The following is a 19,954-nucleotide window of genomic DNA, read 5'->3' on the forward strand; positions in this document are numbered from 1 at the left end:
AAGTAGTTTTTTTTTAAGGTGGAAGAATCTTATAAAGTAAAGGACATTACTGATTTACAGACGTTGATACCTGTAAATGAAAATAGAAAAAAAAATCAATTGACAAAGCGCTCAAGTTAGGAATGATAGGGATTATTATACTAAAGTTTTCTTTTATTACTCATCTTAATAATAATGAATTTGCTGAAACACATTGAATGTTTAAAAATATACACGTATATCGTTAATTACACGAGATATCAACGTCGTTATAGTACAGAATTTGTCTGAAAAATCGAGGCTTACGAAGAGCTTTAAACAATTTTATTAATGTTTTTGTTTTGCAGAGATAAAAATAACTCGTTACGCGTACTTTCTCTTAGAAAATACAACGAGGATAAGGGATCGACAAGGACAGTTTTACATCGAAATTGTATTTTTTATTGAGTCTCCTCTCGCTGCAAGTGGCACGCACCTAGTGTTGTATCTTTAGTTTTAATGCCATCTAAAAGTAAACCAAGACTCGATCGATCGGCTGTTTGTTAAATCTCTTTTGCATCGACTGTTTTGTGTTTTTTTAATTGACCAAGCAGAATGTTATTTTGTACAATAAACTTGAACTACGTATTGCGTACTTTCATTGTTGCTTTTTCTCATAAAAATCAATCTGGTTGCGTAGAAACGATTGCCTCGTTAAGATGATTTTTATGATTGCTCAATTTCATTGTACAACTACGTTCCCTTTGCACGTTAATTTTACATTCACGAATAGCATGATGTGCGCACTTTCATTGCAATAATTCTACGAGTCCATAGTAATCATTTGCCGGCGGCTGTGTAATACATAATATTCGACACACATAAGTTCTCTCTCCTACGATATTTTTTTTCAAATTATACAAATAGATTGTCGAAATTCGAATTCTACGTCCACTTTTATTTTCGTTTTTGTTTCTCTTGACACACACACGCGCACACATACAGCGCACAGCCACATTATTTTAATTATTACTACCTTACGTTTTTTTGCTTTACTTTTATTGTTGTGACAATTAGTTTAGTTTTTTTTTGCTTACACTCTATGTTAGATGCACACTCACACTCGATAGGTATCCTGGAAAAAGTCGAAAAAATAGCGCGCGCTATACCTTGTTATTAGTTATAAACTTTGAAATGACGAAAATCTGGTATTCTTATATAACTTTTGATTTCACGGTGTCGGTAAAGTTTTTGCGTTATGCCAAAAAATAAACGTTGCCACTGTGACAGTTCAGTAGCTCTCTATGGAATATCCAATTTTCATGGTTTTTCAACTAGCTCAGGCATTATACCACCCATTTAATCAATATTTTCAGCTATGCGAAGTTCTTTTTAAAATCTAAGAATGTTTTACGTATGCTTTCTGGTTTTATAAGTATTTTTTGTAAATTCCATTTTGCACGATTTGTTAAGTACTGGAACGGACATCGGCAGGTATATACGGTATTATCACTCAAACTCTTATTTAATAATCCATTTCAAATCCGAAAAATAAAAGGAAAACTTTGAAGAGATCTATTCCATTCCGCATGGTTTAATTCACAATCCGCGGCCTTTTGATGCATCAACTTTGAAAACATTTCAGGCAAAAGCGTCCGACTCCTACTTCGCTTCTCATCAAATAATTGATCGCGTTTTTTTTCTGTTTAGTTTTTCCACTTTGATTAATGAAAGGAACCGAATAAAGAGATGAAAAAGAACTTAACACGACTAGACAGTGAGGCTACGAGTAAAGAACGAAGACAAATTCTTTCATGAATTTGGCGTATCAAATATCCGCATTATTAAATGCAAGTGCTGGGCAATGCAAAATTAATTATGGAAATTGTACTTGTGCTTATCGAGACATCCGGCGCCTTTCATCAACAGAGCTGGAAGAAAAAAACAAGATTCAATCCTGATAAACATCTGTCATAAAATACATATCCATAACAACGAACGGAGAATTAGAAAAAATAAAGATATATATGTATGCTATGTTTGTATGTATAACAATGTACACGCGGCATTATAATAATACTCATTTTGATTGAACAGCTTGCGTCGTCGTGGTCGCAATGAAAAAAGGGAAGGGACGAATGAAAGCGGGCGAGGGAGGAGCGAAGAAAGGGAAAAAATTTGTTGTGCTTGCGAAGTAATCTGTCGCGTCACTCGGGAATGCTCTCGAGGGTCGACGAGGTCAGTCGTCATATGAGCAGGCACAGCTTGTTGCGGCTCTTTCTCTCGGGTACGAGCGCCTTGCTGCTGGCGGTGGTGGCGGCGGCGGCAGCAGAGCCCTTGCCCGACTCCGGATTCTGACTGCAGCTGGCGCCGGCGCAGGCCGGCGGACTGCTCGCCGCGTCTTCGGAATTGCTGCGCGAGTAGAGCGACCGACTCAGTCGGCTGCGCATGCCCTTGCTCAAGCTGCGCCCGCCCTTGCGCAGCGAGGCGAAGCGCCCGAGCGCTGACTTGACGCCGTCCTGCGATTGCTGCTGTCAAAAACCGACACAGGGTCACAAACACGCAGGCACGCAAGCGCGCTGATTGATCGCTTGTTTATTCGCTCGGCTTTGCGCCCCTTGCTTCACGCAAATCAAGGACGCCTTTTTGAATAATTCGCCACTCTGGCTCATTTGTCCCGCGCCGCGGCGCTGTTCTCGCCCTCGGCACTTGGCTCGCTCGTCGATCGATCGATCGATCGATCGATGGATCGACCGAAACTGAATCGCTCGCGAAAGCTGGTGCCGCGCGCCAAGCGAGCGAGCAATCAAAGCAGATTAGGCGCGCCCAAGCGCGCTCCTTTTCGTTTGGCCGAGAGAAGAGCTGAACGGGCGCGGAGCCGATGAGCCAGTCATCTCTCCCGAAGTGCCAGAGCACGTGTGGATAAAGGAACCCATCGCTCCGAGCAAAAACATGCATTTTCCATTAAATTTTGGTCGCATAGCCTCGGTAAGCATAACGAGCATGCGACAACGTCTCCCGCGAGTCATGACACCTGACCGTCGCGTACCCGTAGGAAAAGCGCGCAGATAATGGCATTACAGCGCTCGTTTCGAGTGAAAGTACCCTCGTAAAAGGCGAGTCGACGCGGACGACAAAGTGAGAAATTCTGGGGAACAGTCAACGGGGAGAAAACTCACCGCGTCCTTTTTATCCGCTTGAGCGCAGTTTAGGGTAGTGACCGTGAACTCGATGTCTTTTGGCTCGATGGACACGAACTCCTCGACGGGCTCCTCGATGGTGTCCCTATCGATCCAGGTGAGTCCCATCTCAACCTTCTCCGCCAAGTCCTGCCAGTGCTGCCGGTTCTCCATAGTGCCTTCATACAGTGGTTTCATCCAAGGGAAGGTCTCGGCCATCACCTTGTACAGGGGCAGGCAGATGAAGTCGATGAAGTCGACCTGCATCTGCGGCAACTCGTCTCTCTTCTCGCGATCCATCATCGCCACGGGCTGCTGATTGAGTTGCAGTCGTTCGAGGTCACCCTGATCGAAGAATTCATCCGCCACCAACTTGGCGACTCGATGTTGAATCTCCCAAGGCTTTGCGATTGCGCTAACGTCGCACGCCGTCATCATCATACCGCACAGCACTGAAAAGGAAGCACACAGCACGCGGCCGGCTGATCGCATCGTATGCTCGTTCTACTTGCGATAGCGAAGCCGCGCGCTCGCGAGACACCGGCTGAGCTCAGTTTTCACCTCGAACTCGCCTGCGAGAATACTCTTTTCGCTTACTTTATCTTTCAGATACCAATGATGTTTCGGCTTCAAAAGTGAACTAATGATGCGCGGACTATCGATTGCTTTTTGCAAAGAAGAAATATGTGTTGGAAATTTCTATTCCGTCGATCCACTTTGATTAATCGCGTTATTCGAACTGGCGCGTAAATATCAAAAAGTAAGATAAATTTGTAGCTTTGTAGTCTTGCGAGTAAAATCGACGTGACAAATTTTCAAGCTAATAAGCTGCGCGAAACGCTTTTCCGTCACGACAAGAACAGCTTGATCGTGTTTCAAACAGGTGTACATTGCCGCTTTCAAAAAGCTTCGACAGTTTCAAAGTAATACCGTTCGCAACTCTGGCGAAGCGCGCGCCACGCCGTAAACTCGTCAATCTAAAGCGAACAAAGTGTATCTTAATGGCAATGGTACAGAATTGGAAAAATAAGAAAGTTAGTCGATAGGAACTAAAGTTGGTGGAATTGTATTTACAAGGCGATTCGGACGAAAGTTTCAGCGATCGCGCTTTTTGTCAATTGGAGTTGGTATTGGCAAAAATGGTAGTAAGGAAGGCAGGTGACGGCAGGACTTTTATGAAAAAGCTCTGGCCAGCTAGAATATACTCACGTTCCTTCTTCTCCTCGCTTTGCCAGTCGAATTCGCCCTCGTCGATGAGCTTCATGAAAAAGTTTTTCTTCTTGAAGTAAACGGCAAGGTCGGTGGACAGTATCGAGTTCTCGACGACTCGCATCACTTTACGATAATCCTCCATCGGCAGATTTTGAAAGATATTGTTGCTGTCGGAGTTGAGAATCATCACGCACTGATCAAAGTGATGATGCTCCATGGTGCTGGTGGAGTAAAGTATGGCCAGGGGCGACTCGGTTTTCATCTGGAAGGCGTTATTGGTGCCGCGATGATCGAGGTCGTGACAGAGACAGGCGACTAGTAATCCGAGTATCTCGATGTCCGTCATGAATTGTTCCATCTTGCCGGTCTTCAGCATGGCGAACATCGTTTGGGCGACGTTGAGCGCGTGCCGCCAGTTATGATACTTGACCGGTCTGTAACATCGCGTTTTCTCCTATTGATTTCTCATTTTTCGTTCGCGCGAATAAATATTTATTAGCGCACAAGGCTCAGACTCAAATCAATACTCTCTCTCTCTCTCTCTCTCTCCTTCTGCCGCTCTGACGGGATATTTTCAATGTGATATTAGTATCGATTTCGTGGTGAATGCCAACGCGTAATCCGATTACAGATCTCTAGACGCCGTCAATTGTGCATGACTATCGGCATTACATTGAATAATCGCAAAGCTCGTCAGCTTTGCAATCACACGACTCTCAATGGAGTTCCCTTATTTTTCAGTTTAGCACGGTTGCCACCGATTCGAGGAAATTTCATCTGACGCGTAAGGCTTGTTAATAAATGAAACTGAAAGCCGATTTTGTCGATATTTAGATTTATTTTCATTGTCACACGTGAGATGTTTTTCCGAGTCCCCTTTTTCCTCCGACCCCAAAGCTTTTTCTCCCGGCCCCTCTAGCGAATCTTAAGTAATTTATGGACAACCCGTAAGCGAACCTTATTTAGTATGAAAAATGTTTGTACGTATCGTGCAATTTCGCTATTGTTTTTTCGAGCAATATATTTATGAGATGCAGCTCGTTATATTGATCGGGTATCGAGACGCAATAAATCTCTCGGCGAATAATAAGCAAACGATATAATTAAAATAAAAATAACGACCGTTATTTAAATGGGAGTACTGGTCATATCTGACATTTTGATATTCATGCCCGACTAACTTTCAGCAGTTCTCGTGCAGAAGCTATTGATTTTTCCGGGCTAAAACATTCCACATGTAGCAAAAACGAACCGTACGGAAAATTATAATGTTAACGTAGTGAAAAAAAGTGGATAAAGTGGTTTTCATGCCAAGTGACCATTTCGCTTCCACTTTTTCAAACTGCCTCGTCGAGCGTTTTTATCTTTGTCCATCTCGCAATCAAAAAATATTTTTATTCCATCGGGAGAGAGAAAAAAAATTGCAACTCACCTGTAATTCTTTTTGACGCTGAGTATCCACCTACAGAGGACGTCGTACGGTATGTGAAACTTGTTGATCAGATTGCAGGTCCTGAACATACGAATGGTGGCTTTGCATGTGTCGTCGTCGGTGAGATCGAAGTCAATGAAGGTAAAGCTGTACAGATTGTACAGCTCGGCTGGGGCGATCTCGTCGGACATGAGTTTCTGTGCATCGTCGTTGGAAGCGGTCGCGTGGTAACTGAGGCATTCAAGGGCGACCTTTTGCTTGGCCATGAGCTTGCAGGCGGACTCGTACATCTGAGTGTTGTGAATGCCCAGGCCGCAAAATATGGCGAATGCTTCGAATATGGTGACGTCCGAATCTGTGAAGGAGAAACCGTTGTCCTTGTTTATCAGCTGGGCCACTCCGATCACCTGGCGCTGCCCGTTCACTATCGGCATGCACAGGATACTCCGCGTCGGCTCGCTGCCCACCTTTCAACCAACATTTTCGAGTAAGCATACCGGTTATCGCACACTACACGCAAGCTCAATTTTCAAATCCATATATAGATATATATTTGAACAACTGCTCTTTTGCGATAAGAGACTCAATTATGACAAGCATTCCATATTGATCGACTCTTCGAAGCTTTCATTGCTCGAGCTCGAGCTCTCGATGCTGTCAATCTTCAATGGCGCTTGTTTCAAAGCTTCGTCGATGAAATATTCCGCAACGGGAAAACCTACCTGAAAAACTTGCCGCTTGGACCAGGTAGCAACGTCGCCGATATTGAGGATTTGGCCAGTGGCAGCGACGTAGCGCGCTATTTGCCCCAGCGGACTCTTAAGGTTGCCCGTAGTTGGTCTGTATATCTTGGCCTCTTGTGTGCCATTCTCCATCTCGAATACCATTGTGAACTTGGTGTCTTCACCCGACTGTAATCAATGAAGAACGAGAGCGAATTCTAGTTAGATTAATTTGAAATAGGCTCGCGCGCGAGAAAATCGTCGAGGTCGATTAACTTACATGCTGTTCTAGTATGTCCTCCATGTCGATGTTGTTGCTCTGAACGTTGAAATAGTTTCGTTAATGCGTTTCTAAAGTCGAAAGAAAAATGGAATACGTACTTCTCTCCTTGACAGGGGTTTTCTTGACTCCTGAATGGACTTCCCCGGCCTCTGAACGATCTTCTCTAAGTGTCCCTGCAAAGAGGAAGAGGAGATGACTAAAAAATATGTGGAGAGAGAGAGAGAGAGCGCGTAGAGTCGGTGGTGGCTGGCTGAAATATTGAACAATGAACAAACGAAATTACCGCTTCGCCGCAGTCGAGGTCAAGCAGATAGACAGCGCAGCGTTCGCACTTAAGAAGCTCCTTAGCCTCGGTCATAATCTTGGTAACGAGGCACTCGAGGTTGTTCTGTTCCTCGAAGATGCTCCTCGCCAAGTTTAGTAAAATCTGATTGCGACGGTACTCCAGTACCGACAGCTCGAACAGCTGAGCGTTCTGGATGCCGATGCCACAGAACGTCAGGTAGCGTTGGAATATCTCGACGTCGTGATCAGTGAATTCGTGGCTGTCATTCGTCTTGTTGATTATCTGCGCGACGCCGATCACGTCGCCCTCGTAATTGCAGATCGGCATCGACAGGATCAACGTCGTCTTGTAACCGGTGCGCCGGTCGATCTCGCTGTTGAAACGCGGATCCTGCAGGTTGGCACCTTGCGTTAACTTCCATTCGGTCTTTTCCGCTTACGTTTATTTTAATCCTCGTACTGATGATCTAGGTCAATAACTTTTACGAGATTGTCGACACATTACAAAGAGAATCAAGAGATATCGCGTTAGAATCAGCAAGCATTGAAGGAAAATCCGTGAGTTGTCATTTTACTCGAGAAATAATCCAAAGTTACGTGGAATTTAGTTTTCTTTTTGCGCTTTATCGCTGATTAGAGAGAAAGCCGATTTTGCTGAGCTGGTTGGTCAATGCCAAGTTAACAAATGGTCTGTCTTCGCTGGCGGCACGAAACGCAGTTACAGTCGTTGCACTCGTCCGCCGCGCGCGCCAACCTAAGTAGTACATGAGCGCCAAGACTAATCGGCTTTCCTTCTTTCTCTCTCTCTTGGCCCTTGATTCGGTTAAAAATTCCTCCGAGTGTGCATGAGAGACTCCATTTCCTGCGCTCTTTCGAAAATAAATAAAAGCAATCAAGTACGCTCAAAGCGAGCGTGCCGTTCCTTTTCTTTCTCTTTTCCAACCGGAATTAATTTGGTCTCCATGCTTCCACGTGCTCGCAAACGCCACTCGGACTAACAAGATTGAGCTCAAGATTAAGATCGGGATTTATCGTCGAAATTCCGCGACAAAGTCCACTGCCTCGCTTGGCCTTGTTTGTTCCCATTTTTCCTCTGTCTTTTCTCCTATTTGCGAGCTGTGATGTTATGTAAATTGGGTTAATTAAATGGAAATCCCGAGACACCCCAGTCGAGTAAAAATCCGCGCGTAATGAAGGCTCGCGTTAGCGTGGCCGGGCGTAGCAATCGCGCGACGTTTTGAACGAGACACGATAAACAACAGCGGCACATCGAGCATCCATCACGCGGAATCCAATATATGGCAGCGAGGCGGCAGCTCGAAGGCAACTCGTCGTGAGCGTAAGTTTTTTTGTTCGCTCTCTCTCCGATGGATGCGCTCGAGATAGCATAGCGAGAAATATAAATTTATCAAGAGTGAGTTCGCGTTTATTCTCTTCTATGTCGCGTGTACGTGTCAGCACAGGCCAGCAGGAGGAAGGGAGAAGAAGTTATCGGCCTGTTTCGGTATCTCCTGACTTTAACAGATTTTATTTGCGCGGCAACAGCTGGCGCATTGGTATTGGCAATATGGGTAATTGGCAGCAATGCAGCCATTATAGGTATGATTCTAGGTACGCGCTGTTGACGGAGTTGAAGAAAGGCGCTGTATTAACGTTCTTTGAGTATGGTTGTTTGAGCTTATAACTGGTGCTCCGCGACATGCTTCGAATTCTACGGCGCACCAGCGCCAAAGTGTTCTCAAAGTAAACTTGGTTAACTTTTGCAAATTGGCGCAAGCGAGAGCAGGGCCGTCAGGATTTTGCTGGAATAATTAAACGCGGCACCGAACTCCGTCGACTCCGAAGCGAGAACGCCGTAATCTTTCGTTTGTTCACGATAAGCCGTCGTCCTACGAGTTTATCGCTAAAAGTATCTCGCTCCGGAGGATTGATTGTCGAGCGTTAACATGTTGGCGTCTAGCATTCCATCTGCAAGATCGACGACCGGGAGCTCTCGTTAGCACGGAAAGCTCGCAGGGTAGCTCATCGATTTCACTGGCTGAATCGATTGTAACAAACCTTGTAAGCATCCTTGATGTTGATGATCTTCTTGGTTTGCGCAACGTATCCGGCGATGCCGACGCCGAAGGGTATCCGAATCTCCTCGCTCCTGGCTCGCTGCACGGCCTCCTCGAACTCCGTGTCCTGCGTGACGTCGAACAGCTTGGCCGTCAGATACCTGTCGTCCGCGGTGCCTTTGGCCAGGAACAGGCTACCGCGATCCGCGTGCGTTAGCAGGCTCACGTTCACGAGGATCTTGTGGCAGAGCACGTTGATGTCCAGCTCGTTGGCGACGTCGCGAATCAGCTCCATGAACAGGTCGTTCTCGCCGAGCCTCGTCAGCTCCTCCCTGCGGTCCAGCAGCGTGCTCGACGATCTATGAGCCATAGATAGACGTGCGCACCCACGTGTTTTGCCGTCGTTGCTGCATTTGCCACAGGCCACACACATACGTGCGAAAAGGGGGAAACGCGTCTGTTCGTGTTTGCAGTGTGCAGCCGCGCCGTGCGCGCTCTCGTGTTTTTCTGTTGCGGACGGGAACGGATGTTATCGCGGCGAGAAAGAGAGAGAGAGCGCACGCGAATCCGGGGTTTTGTTGATTTTTCCTGTTTGCGATACATTTTCCAGGGGAGCAAACGCGTCAAATATTTGACGAGGTTATTCGACAAGTGCTTTTTTTCACGTGTACTTTATCCTCAGTAGTCGACGACTCGATCTCGTCGCGCGTGGCTGGCTTTCTTTTCGTGACTGCGGACGAAAATTCGTGCTGGGTTCGATAAAAAATGAAGGCAACAAATGGGACGGTGCAGAGCATTAATGGGTTCAGCAAGGCGACGAGCATTTACCTGCTGGGACTACGACTGTGTTTGATGGGCGAGTTGGAGGCGAGCCATGATTGGAATAGGTCAGACGTAATGCTGTTCCGTTTGCCGCGATTGTGTGGGTCGTCGGGTTGAAGATTCGACGTTATGTTCCTCGTCGTCGGCTCAAGGCAGCATGTTTGCAGGCGCAGCTTCAACTCAGTGCTCGCGTTCTCGCGGATCCACGCCTCCGCTCGTACTGGATTCGCTTCTAGGTACCTGCGTGTTCAAATTTTTTTATGCTTTATTTAATGCTCAGCTGTAGACATTTTCACGAGCATGCCGTGGTGATTATGTTCGTTGTACATTTATCCGGCATGAATGTTTTCAAAGTATGAATTTTGTATTGGATATGAAAATTTGATAGATGTGAAGAAGGATGCCTTTACAATTTAGATGAAAGATTTTATCAGACGTGAACCTTATTGGAAGGAAATAGTACTTTCTACTCGCGCGCGATGGATTTTTGTTAGTGGAAACGAAGAGGTTCATAAGACTACCTTGGATATTTATCGACTTTTTGAGGATATTCAAGTTTTGTGTAATATAACAACAATGTCATGATACATTGATACGCACTAATTTAATAATTTTATTATTAAGTGAACTTCAACAAACGAATCTTTCAAAAAAGTATTTATTTGAAAAATTATGATATTTATATTGAAAAATTCAATCATTTCTATGATGATAAATAAGCAATTAGATTTTCCTAAACTAGCTTAACTTAACTCGCTTCAGAACATAAATTCCTTTGTAAAAGTTGATCTTACTTACGAGAAGTTTGCTTTTCTCATATCCGCGCACGAGTTGAAATTCAAATCGAAACTTCAAGCGGAAGAAGTATAAAATGGAAACTGTGCCATAAATGAAAAATTTTATTTCTGTCTATGCACGCATACACAAATTGGTATTCCTCTCAATCTCGAGGGCGAGGAGGTTTCGTGAAAAATAAAAAAAAGCAAGAGACGTAACGAAAGATAAGAAGTGCTGACCTGCCGATTTTTTCCATATCGATATCATCGTCCTCGGGTATAGGCTCGTGACAAGAATGACTCTTGAGCCGAGTAGGTATCCTGTCGGCGTCAATCTTGTTGGCCGAGCTTGCGGGCGTTTTTGATTCTTCCTGCCAGCGACACGACTCCTGCTCGACTCCCCCGCCGACTACTCGCTGCTGCTGTATGTTCATCACCTTCAAGGACGTTGGCATGGCCGAGATTTTCATTGTTTCCGTGCTGCTCTGGACGTTGTTGTTCTCGAGGCATGCCTAACACGCGTGGCAAGTCAAACAAGAAAAAAAAACGCAGGTTGTCGCTGCAGGCTTCTACTTTCGTTCGCCACGTTGTGGAAGATATCAATCTCCAGAATATTCTCGACTCTTACAACTCGCGCAAAGTCAAAGTGTCTCTTTAGGATGGTCTTTTATTTTTTAATTTCCAAGAGTTGCAGTAAAATCACTTTATTCACGAATATGTACACTGCTTAACCTAGATAGGCAGCAATTTTTGTCTTTTTGTAATTAAATCCTTTAACGGCAGAGAAGTTAATTTTATCGGAAGGAAATCTATATTTTGTATTTCAAGGTAGAAAAATCCGAAAATTGCACAAGCATCGATTTTGCTAAAGCTAAAGGTTTCGCTTCGGTTAACGAGGATAATATTGCAAAATTAAAGGTTGTGTAAAAACTTCGAATTCAATACGGATTACAAAAGCCGACCAATTTATCGCTTGTTTCGATCAGCTCAAAAGCCAATTTTGCAACGCTTCCATTATCCTTCAATATTCAAATGAAGCAGCAATTTTTCTCTCTGTAATCTGCTTTCTTCAGCGGAGGGCTAGACCATTATTTCCGAGTGTTAATCAGACTCTTCGAAGCGTCAAGAGAGTTAAACAGGAAGCGAGTGATTACACGGACAAAGAGAAAAAAAATATTTGAGCTGAACCTGATCCATCGGTGGCGGCACGGAGTCCTCGTCCAGCTCGTCCCCTGACTCCATATCATCTGCTCGTTCTCGCCATGGAGTTGGTTGCTCGACTCGTTACCCTATCATCGGCCGAGACGTGTCGCCGCCGACTCGACTATCCTACCCTCCGCCTCCCTCCTCATTATGCACCGCCGCGTGTCTGCCGCCGCCGCTGTTATCTGGACTACGGAACAAAGGCAAAAAAAATTAACAGTCATTGATTTCATATTCCAGACTCGTTGGTTGTGGTTTTGAAGTGACTGTAACCGATATCACCTGGATCTTTTGTACGTTCGCGAAAAATAATGGCGATTGTTGATTAAGGCATTCCGCTATTCAAACGCGTTGCACCTTGCGCGACTCACTGGTGATTAACGAGAGAAATTTCGCAACTCTCGGGCTCTCATCGCTGGTGGCTTAGTTGAAACAGTTCTCGATTGCAATGGGAGCTTTTGAAACGTGCGAAGCTCCCAACGATCAACATTTCTCATTAAAACTTTTCACCGAAAAAACTACGCATCGCAAGTCCTTTTTTCTGCAAGAATACAATGAGTTGTTGCGTTGGAGAGGCATGTTAATGATTTCCCGACGGGCAGCAGTAGCAGCAGCAGCATCAATTTCAGCGCTTTAGTACTTGTGTATTTTCGCAAACCAGAGGTTTTTCGGTAAAGATATTAGCGCACTTTTCCGTTAAAAAACAACCAGTGGCTCGAAAAATATACGTCCGTGTGTATCAAATCTTAAACGTTCTATAAATAAATATTTCGATAGCGAGTGGCCGTTCAAAAACTGCATAGCGTAGACATTCCTCTTCCCTCTCTCTCTCTCTCTCTCTCTCTCTCTCTCTCTCTCTCTCTCTCTTTTTCTCTGACGTAAATAATTTTTCATTAATTGTAGAGAAAAGTCTGTTGCATGTACGTAGATACAGACAACTAACACAGCATATCAACGCTCGTCCAAGTCAGAGAGTGAGAAGTTTTTTATCGGTTTTTTCCGCGGAACGAATGACGCATGCGAGGGCTTGCACGTCTCTGTTTTGTACCTCGTGCGAGCTAGCCACTTTGTAAGCTGGATTTTGTCCCAGCGAAACGATGCAGAGGGGAAAGAGAGAAAGAGATAAATATGATAAATCAAGCATCCATAGTAGTTTGTCGTGTAGGGTAGTAGGTCAGAGGGGCCGCTAAAAGCGAGGAGACGAAGAAGAAAAGAAAAGCTTAATTGGCAACAGTTTCACCCTATTCTCGCTTAGCATTAGTCAATGACAAAATCGTCCGTTGGCATTTATTTGTCCCTATCTCACCGCTAGCTCGGCTTCGTCCGACCGAAAGTTTATAGTTTAAGGAGGAGCGTCGCTTCGTACCAGCACTTCCGTCCTATTGACAGCAATGCGAGTCTGGCGGCTAACAAGCTTTAACCGAACAAATGAGCTTGCGGCCGAGCTTAGCTGGCCGCTCAATTCATTTTTGTCCGCTGGCGCCGCCTGCCGAGAAATTGGCCTGTGTTATACTAGGAAATCGTACGAATAACCGCAGCGCCAGTCTACTTGCTTAAGTGGAATAGGTCGCTGCTATAGTCCGACTTACGCGCACTTTTATACGTTCGATAGATTCACGTAGTCGCGCGGACAAAATACGCGTAGCTGCCTGTCGGGGCAAATAACTGTACGTTGTAAAAGTCGACAATGAGTGGACGAGATGAGGGACGAAGCAGGTAATTAGTCGGCAAACTAACGAGCGTGCTTGTGTATGTAATCCAGCCAAGTGGCCACTGCGAGTCACTCTTAAACGCCTCGAGTGACTTTGTTGCCGTCACGCGCGACGACTTGTCTCTCTCTTTTTCTCTGCTCTTTCTAATGTGCCCGGATGAAATGCCATTCTAACGAGTAGTATCGCGCGCGCTCTTTTATAGATGTTCGATCTCGTCTCTCGATCGCGATGTAAATACGATGCTTCCAGCTTTTGCCGGAGCTTTCTGTTATGACTTTTTTTATCGATCGCGCAAAGCGCAACTAAAAGATTAAGCCTTTATTAAAGCCGCTAGTCGCCAATATCCGTTTTAGCACCTGGATTCGCGGTTTAATTAACACGAGTGAAAGCGAAGCGGGAGAGGTGAGCTCGCTCTAATTAAAAATTGATTGAGGGAAAAAGCTGAATTCTCTTGTTTACGATGGAGCTTGTGCGGCTCGACGGCGTGCTCGTGCAACGAAACAAATAAATAATGCACGCACGGGTCGCAGCGCTAATTAAGCCTGAGCGATATCGAGGCTTAGACCAACGGCAAACGCGGTTCCGTAATCTTGGCAATTATTCAAACGCTTTGGGGATGCCGGCTGTGCAAAAATGGCAAACTTTCCGGCGGAGTATCGATTGCTCGGCTCCCGAGTAATTAAACGTCGCGCAAAGTGGTCTTTTCATCGGCGCCGAGTGAGAGAGACGAACGCCCGCCCGTTGGAGGTGCCTGCCGTACCGTAGCTAATCGATGAAGATGACACGAGGCGACGCCGGGCGCCGTTGTCTCAACATTGTGACATGACTCCCGGGCGTCGAGCTTTCAATCACTCACACTCGCGTCGCACGACAACCAAATGAAAATGATACAGCGGATGAGAGAGCGCGCGGCCGATCGATCGATCAGTGCGGCCAGCTATTTCAATGTGTTTTTTGAAAAAGCAGCGCCAGGTGCTTGTTGGCGCGGCACAATGTGCATCAATCTTTCCCGCTCGTCGGCCTCTTGCATAATTCTCCTCGGCACTTTACATTGGAAAACAGATTCGATGCATGCGCTCGCGACAGTGAGCTTATGCTTTTGAAAGCTTTTCCGCAAGTCAATAAAAAAACCGTGAATTTTTATATATTTGTTTAATGACGCTGTATGGCGTTTTAAAAAGACGTATCGAGTAAACGATTCCGCCCTTTCTTCCTTTTACTGTGATTACGCACGCTTTAAGGCGTTTTTCTATTCTCTTTATATTATTCATTTACGTGATGACTTTTCCGCGGACTTTGAAATGGAGTCCGGAAAATTAGTCCTCAATTTGACATTAATCTCCGTGGCAACTGCGATCGATTATTTTAGCACGCGTGCGCGCACTATAATGTCGATCGTCTTTATCCGATGACAGATAAAGCAAATTGCGTTTGATGGTGTTCAATCTTCTTACAAGCTTGGGCAGCGAGCGAGGACCGAAGCTACAAATTCATCGTTGGCAAGTTCGCCAAGAACCGTCAATACCCAGGCCGTCTTCAGGCTGGGAGCTGGAAGTCTCGAACGGCGAAAAAGAGGGAATTTGATCTTGCAGATACTGTAAGTGCAGCGTCAGCGCGGCAGCCTAGTCAGAGCGCGATAGAGTAATCCCAGCCAACTATGAATTTTATATACTCGTGCAGAGAGAGAGAGAGAGAGCTTGATTTCCTCGGCGGAGACTTAACTGTGAAACAGTCCCTTGGGAAATGTATCGGTAATTGCTTGCCTCCTCCCAACCTCCCTATTGTGTGTAATGCGACCACTTGATTGAAAACGCCGATCGTGTGTGTTGGCTGTGTCCGAGTGGATCGATTAAGGAACCATACACGATTTATTTTTAACGCGGATAGAAATTTCCTAGATGTATGAAACTCATATTATCTGCAAGACCAAGCTGAAAATTAATATTATTCACACGGCAGCCAGCGGGGGACGTAACTTTGAACGTAACCGTGCACACGCGCGTCACTCTTCGTATTCAACTTCTCTCTCTCTCTCTCTCTCTCTCTCTCTCTCTCTCTCTCTCTCTCTCTCTCTCCCTCACCATGAGACTACGCGGACTTTCATACTTAGCAGGGGTTTTTACTGTGCATAAGCCCAGGCCCACTAGTAAGGACAACAGCTTGAATATACTGTTCCCAGGGTGACCACGGTAACTGGGACTGGGTGTTATTTCAGGTTGTAGGGGCTCATCTCTAGAACTCTTTGTCATTGACTATTCGTAGTCTCCCGTCGATGGGTGAGTTTAAGAGGACGGTACGTAACCCTCCTCGGAACCGTAACCTTCTCCAGTATGGCTAAAGGAGACTAGCTAGGGGCTGACTCCCCAACCGTCTAGAACTATTTGACTTGATTGTTCCACTGTATTCTCATCCTGGCCGCATTGTCTTCACTGCATTTAAATTGAACTGCTCCATGGGACTGTCAAATCTTCCACTTCTGTGACTGAGAAAAACTCTATCTCTAGACTTACTGTGATAGGTCTTCGACCAAATTCTCTTTGTATTGCCTTGATTTAATAAAATGTTTTACATAACAAGCTTTTGCTATCTGACAATGCGCAAGCAGTTGTTTATACGAAAGTTAGTTTTATCGCACTTGTTCGTACAAAAATATCTATAACATATATTCTTTTATTTTTTACCACTGGTAAAATAAGGGTTACGATCAATCTATCTCTCTCTTTCTCTCTTTGTCATTAATATTCCAAATTCGGTCAATTCCCCGATGGTGCGAAGGCTGATTGTCGAACAGTTGCTTCCTAGAATATTATGTGATCACTCTAGATCCCATACAAATTCTCTTTATTTATCACCAACAGAAACTTACTGCTCGTAACTTCGTAATTTATGGCGAGTATTAAACTTACTTTTTTATTCAATATTCAGATATTCGTACGCAAGCAGCTGGTAGTTATCAAACGTACGATCGTTAACTTGTTACTGCTTCTCTTGCGATGAGTGCCAATTTTTTTTCGCGCCACGATAGTTTCTTTCCCTTCACTATCCGTAAAAAGCCGAGCCGACGTTATCAAATACGTACTATGGGTTTGCCAATTTCCAGGTCGTGGTGTGCATACTACTTTTTTGTCCAGCGAGGCCGAAATTAGCATGTTAGCGACCGAGCCACCGCTGGAAAAATGCTACTTTCAGACCACTGGGCAAAAAACAAATATATGTCGTATCAATGATTAATGCAATGAGGTAATAGTTGAGCTAGCCACGTAACTACGATATAGTTTAAAGTTTGTTATAGAACAAGCATTGATGCGATATCTCGAATTTACTGTAATAGCTGGGCTAAAAATCAAGAATTCCATCGAAACTTGGTCGAAACTCCAATTTGAGTTTTTGAAACTTGCGCGCAGGCAATTGCAATACCATGATCCTTCAAAAAAAGAACTTCTATCCCTCGTTCGTGCTAGTTCTGCCGACAAGCCTTCCAACCATGCCCGTCAATTGCCGCTATAGAGTCCTCTCGCGCGAATTTATATTTTTAACAGGAGACGACCATCGCCGCTGCCACTACTGTTGCTGCTCACGCACGCGATAGAAAGATCTGGCGATTTTCGAATCGCGAATATAAAGCTGAGCAATGATCGACGACACTGTTTACCCAGTTATGACTTGAAAGCAATCTCGCGGGACTCGTATCGGCTGCGATTAGCCGATCGCGTGCTGCACCTGCAAATTTATTATTGATTCGCGTGTGCTTTACCTCTTTCCGCATAAGTGAGACTTGTATCTATAAAAATACTCTTCGAGTACGTTCCGAGTGGCATTTTTCTTCTCGATAATTGCACGCCTAATTGATCGCGAACATTTGCATGAGCAAACTGGAAAGTGGTGTCGAGCTCGCGGGGGGTAGGAGCGGACGAGGCAAATGAAAGGACTCGCCGCAAAGGCTATAAATAATGTGCGCCTAAAATCAAGAGGAAGCGCTGTCCTCCTCTACCTCTTTCACTGTCACAACTCACCGCGCGTAATCTTGCCAGCGGCTTTAAAGCATGCAAATGCACGCAGGGTTCTCATTTCCACGGACGTTAACTAAATATACTGGTTTTGGGAATTCCAGGCTCCGCTACCATTTACCAGCTTCATTTGGAATATAACTTGTTACTGCAAAATGGTCTTGCGGAGTTTCGTAACGAATGCTTTTAGATGAAAGTCGAAAAGCAAGCAAGAAAGGGAATCTGTGAAAATTGCAGTTTGACCGTGCAATAGCGGCATCCGGATGAATTTGATTGACGATAATGCGCTATGCTTTCACCGTGCGGTCCTTTATTCTGCACGTGGGCACGCGGGAATACAGAAAGAAATATACGTATATAGGATCCAGCATACAGAGCTCGACTCACTTTCGAGAGGCGGCTTTATCTGAAAAGCTGTAAAACGTGAGTGTTCCAGCGCCAGCAAAAATGGTATTTCAAAAGCGAATATGCATATATACAGGTAAGACTTTGTGCACCGTTCGCAGCTTCACTTGATTAATTTTTTCCCTTTTTTCTTCCTATATCTCTTTCTTTGGTCTCTTCAACGTCCATGATTCAAGTTTACTTTTCATACTTTTCGACGTAACACTCGCTCGCGAGGTATTCCAGAATAGCCGAGATGCCCGTATAATCAAGTAGTATAGGTCAAGATTAGATCGACCCTCCGCGAACACGTCTGCCTTTGAAAACTGTTCTCAGCAAACTGGTGCAATCAAAAATACTAGGCTCGCGCTGGGTCTAGCATCAGTGATTCGTGTTATCGGACATTTTAAATCCAATTTTAAAACGTATAAAAGGAGCGAAGAGAGGCTACGTGAAATCAGCGCATCGAACACGACGAATTCCTCGTTGGCTCGGGAATGCCTGCAGAGAGAGAAAGAGAGAGAGGGCGAGTGCTGAGAGTGGGCAGCGTTTCGCGTGAACGAGGGCAGCGAGTGAAAGAGAGGAAGGCGAGAAAGCGTACCAGAACAAGGGCTCGAAGAAGAGAGAGCGAATAGGCTTGTCTTTTCTCGTCGCTAAGACGCTGCGGCGCCGGACTGCTCATCTCCCGTTCTCTTAATAAAGCCGACACGAGGCTAGGAATGTCCCTCGCGTGCCTCGTCCTCGTTAGCTCGGCGCTGTTGTTTCCGCGTGCCGCAGCGCGCGCGCGCCAGTCGACGAGTATCGAATTTTTCGCGCCGGGAGCAGCACGGCGAACATTTGTTTTGAATGCCTCGCGCGCAACGACAGCCAGGGGGAATGACGAACTTTCGCCGAGGGATCGTTAGCCTCTGGCGGGACGTTTCGCCGAGAAACGGAAAAACCGAAATCCGAGTGAGATTAAGCAAAGAGAACAGAAAAACATAAGCCAACCTTATGACTGGCGCTCGTTTCTTCTTGTGCGGCAAAGCAATCGGCTACTGTTCCTGCGGCTGCGGCTGCTGCTGTGTTGCCTTATCGAAACCAAGACGGCGCCCGGCTGAACACGAGAGGACCAGGCTTCGCTTGAACGAGGTCGCGTGCTCGCACTGTACTCTCGACGCGCGTACACGCGATGCGAATAAGAGGATGCGCGCGCGAGGGATCGAGAGCGAGAGTGAAGGAGAGCAGGGCGACGCTCGACAGCTGCAAGCTCACTGAACGAGCAAGCCGCCAGGCGCACTTGTCATCCGAGCTTGCGCCGCCGACTCCGCCGCGGGCTTTCCCTCGGCTGCTTCTCCCTCTACCCTCTCGCTATACCGCTTCTCCACTATTGCAAGCTCGCGCGCCTCTCCCACCGACTTTTCCGTACGCTATGCGCGCCAACAGCTTCGTACGAGCTTTCGACGAACTTCTTCCGCGCTGAAATTCGTTTGACAATTTTTTTTCAGTAAAATATTAAATTGTTTCGGGCGATGGAGGTTGCGGGTTGGAAAGTCGGCATAAGAGCGCGAGCCAGTGAGAGGGAGTGCTGCTAAGCTCCCGCCGGCACACTAACACAGTGCCGGCCTGGTGGTAGTTGGTTGGGGGCAGTCGGGGAGATCGATAGCAGCAGAGCGTACACTCGGCGGTGGTGGTGGGCTCACTCTCTCTCTCTCTCTCTCGCTATAGCAGTACCCCGGACGTAGCATCCAACCTCTCTTTCCCCTTTCGGCGGCTTTTGCACATCTACTCCCCCTCCCCCCAGAACCAATCGCTCTCCATGTGCGTATGCTCTGTTTTCCTTTTTTCTCTTTCTTGTGCCCACGCGCGCAACTTTATTGAATGATGAGGCTCCGATGATTGATCATTATTGTTGCAAGTGGTTTTCCTGCATTTTTCATGAG

At 45.8% G+C, this 19,954-nt stretch overlaps 1 protein-coding gene across 4 annotated transcripts; it reads right to left on the bottom strand.

Moving 5' to 3' along the window:
* Window positions 1-6: 6 nt before the first annotated feature.
* Window positions 7-19,309, bottom strand: LOC131665190 (cGMP-specific 3',5'-cyclic phosphodiesterase-like). 4 transcript variants are annotated; one of them, XM_058936904.1, is made up of 13 exons: window positions 19,023-19,309; window positions 11,915-12,119; window positions 10,967-11,238; window positions 9,957-10,190; window positions 9,130-9,460; window positions 7,070-7,462; window positions 6,885-6,959; window positions 6,784-6,822; window positions 6,504-6,692; window positions 5,782-6,248; window positions 4,347-4,783; window positions 3,138-3,589; window positions 7-2,489 (listed from the first exon to the last, which is right to left on the bottom strand). In XM_058936904.1, exons 2-13 carry the CDS (start codon window positions 11,966-11,968, stop codon window positions 2,205-2,207), a joined length of 3,228 nt encoding a protein of 1,075 aa, XP_058792887.1. In that variant the 5' UTR covers window positions 11,969-12,119; window positions 19,023-19,309; the 3' UTR covers window positions 7-2,204. The 4 variants fall into 4 exon arrangements, with proteins under 4 accessions (XP_058792887.1, XP_058792885.1, XP_058792884.1 ...); XM_058936902.1 differs by having other exon boundaries at window positions 9,130-9,487; window positions 11,915-12,114; window positions 19,023-19,308; XM_058936901.1 differs by having other exon boundaries at window positions 9,130-9,487; window positions 19,023-19,308.
* Between the last annotated feature and the right edge of the window lie 645 nt (window positions 19,310-19,954).

This window comes from Phymastichus coffea, unplaced genomic scaffold (assembly GCF_024137745.1).
Source record: "Phymastichus coffea isolate CEN01 unplaced genomic scaffold, Cenicafe_Pcof_1.1 PCOF00047, whole genome shotgun sequence".
NCBI classification, from domain to species: domain Eukaryota; kingdom Metazoa; phylum Arthropoda; class Insecta; order Hymenoptera; family Eulophidae; genus Phymastichus; species Phymastichus coffea.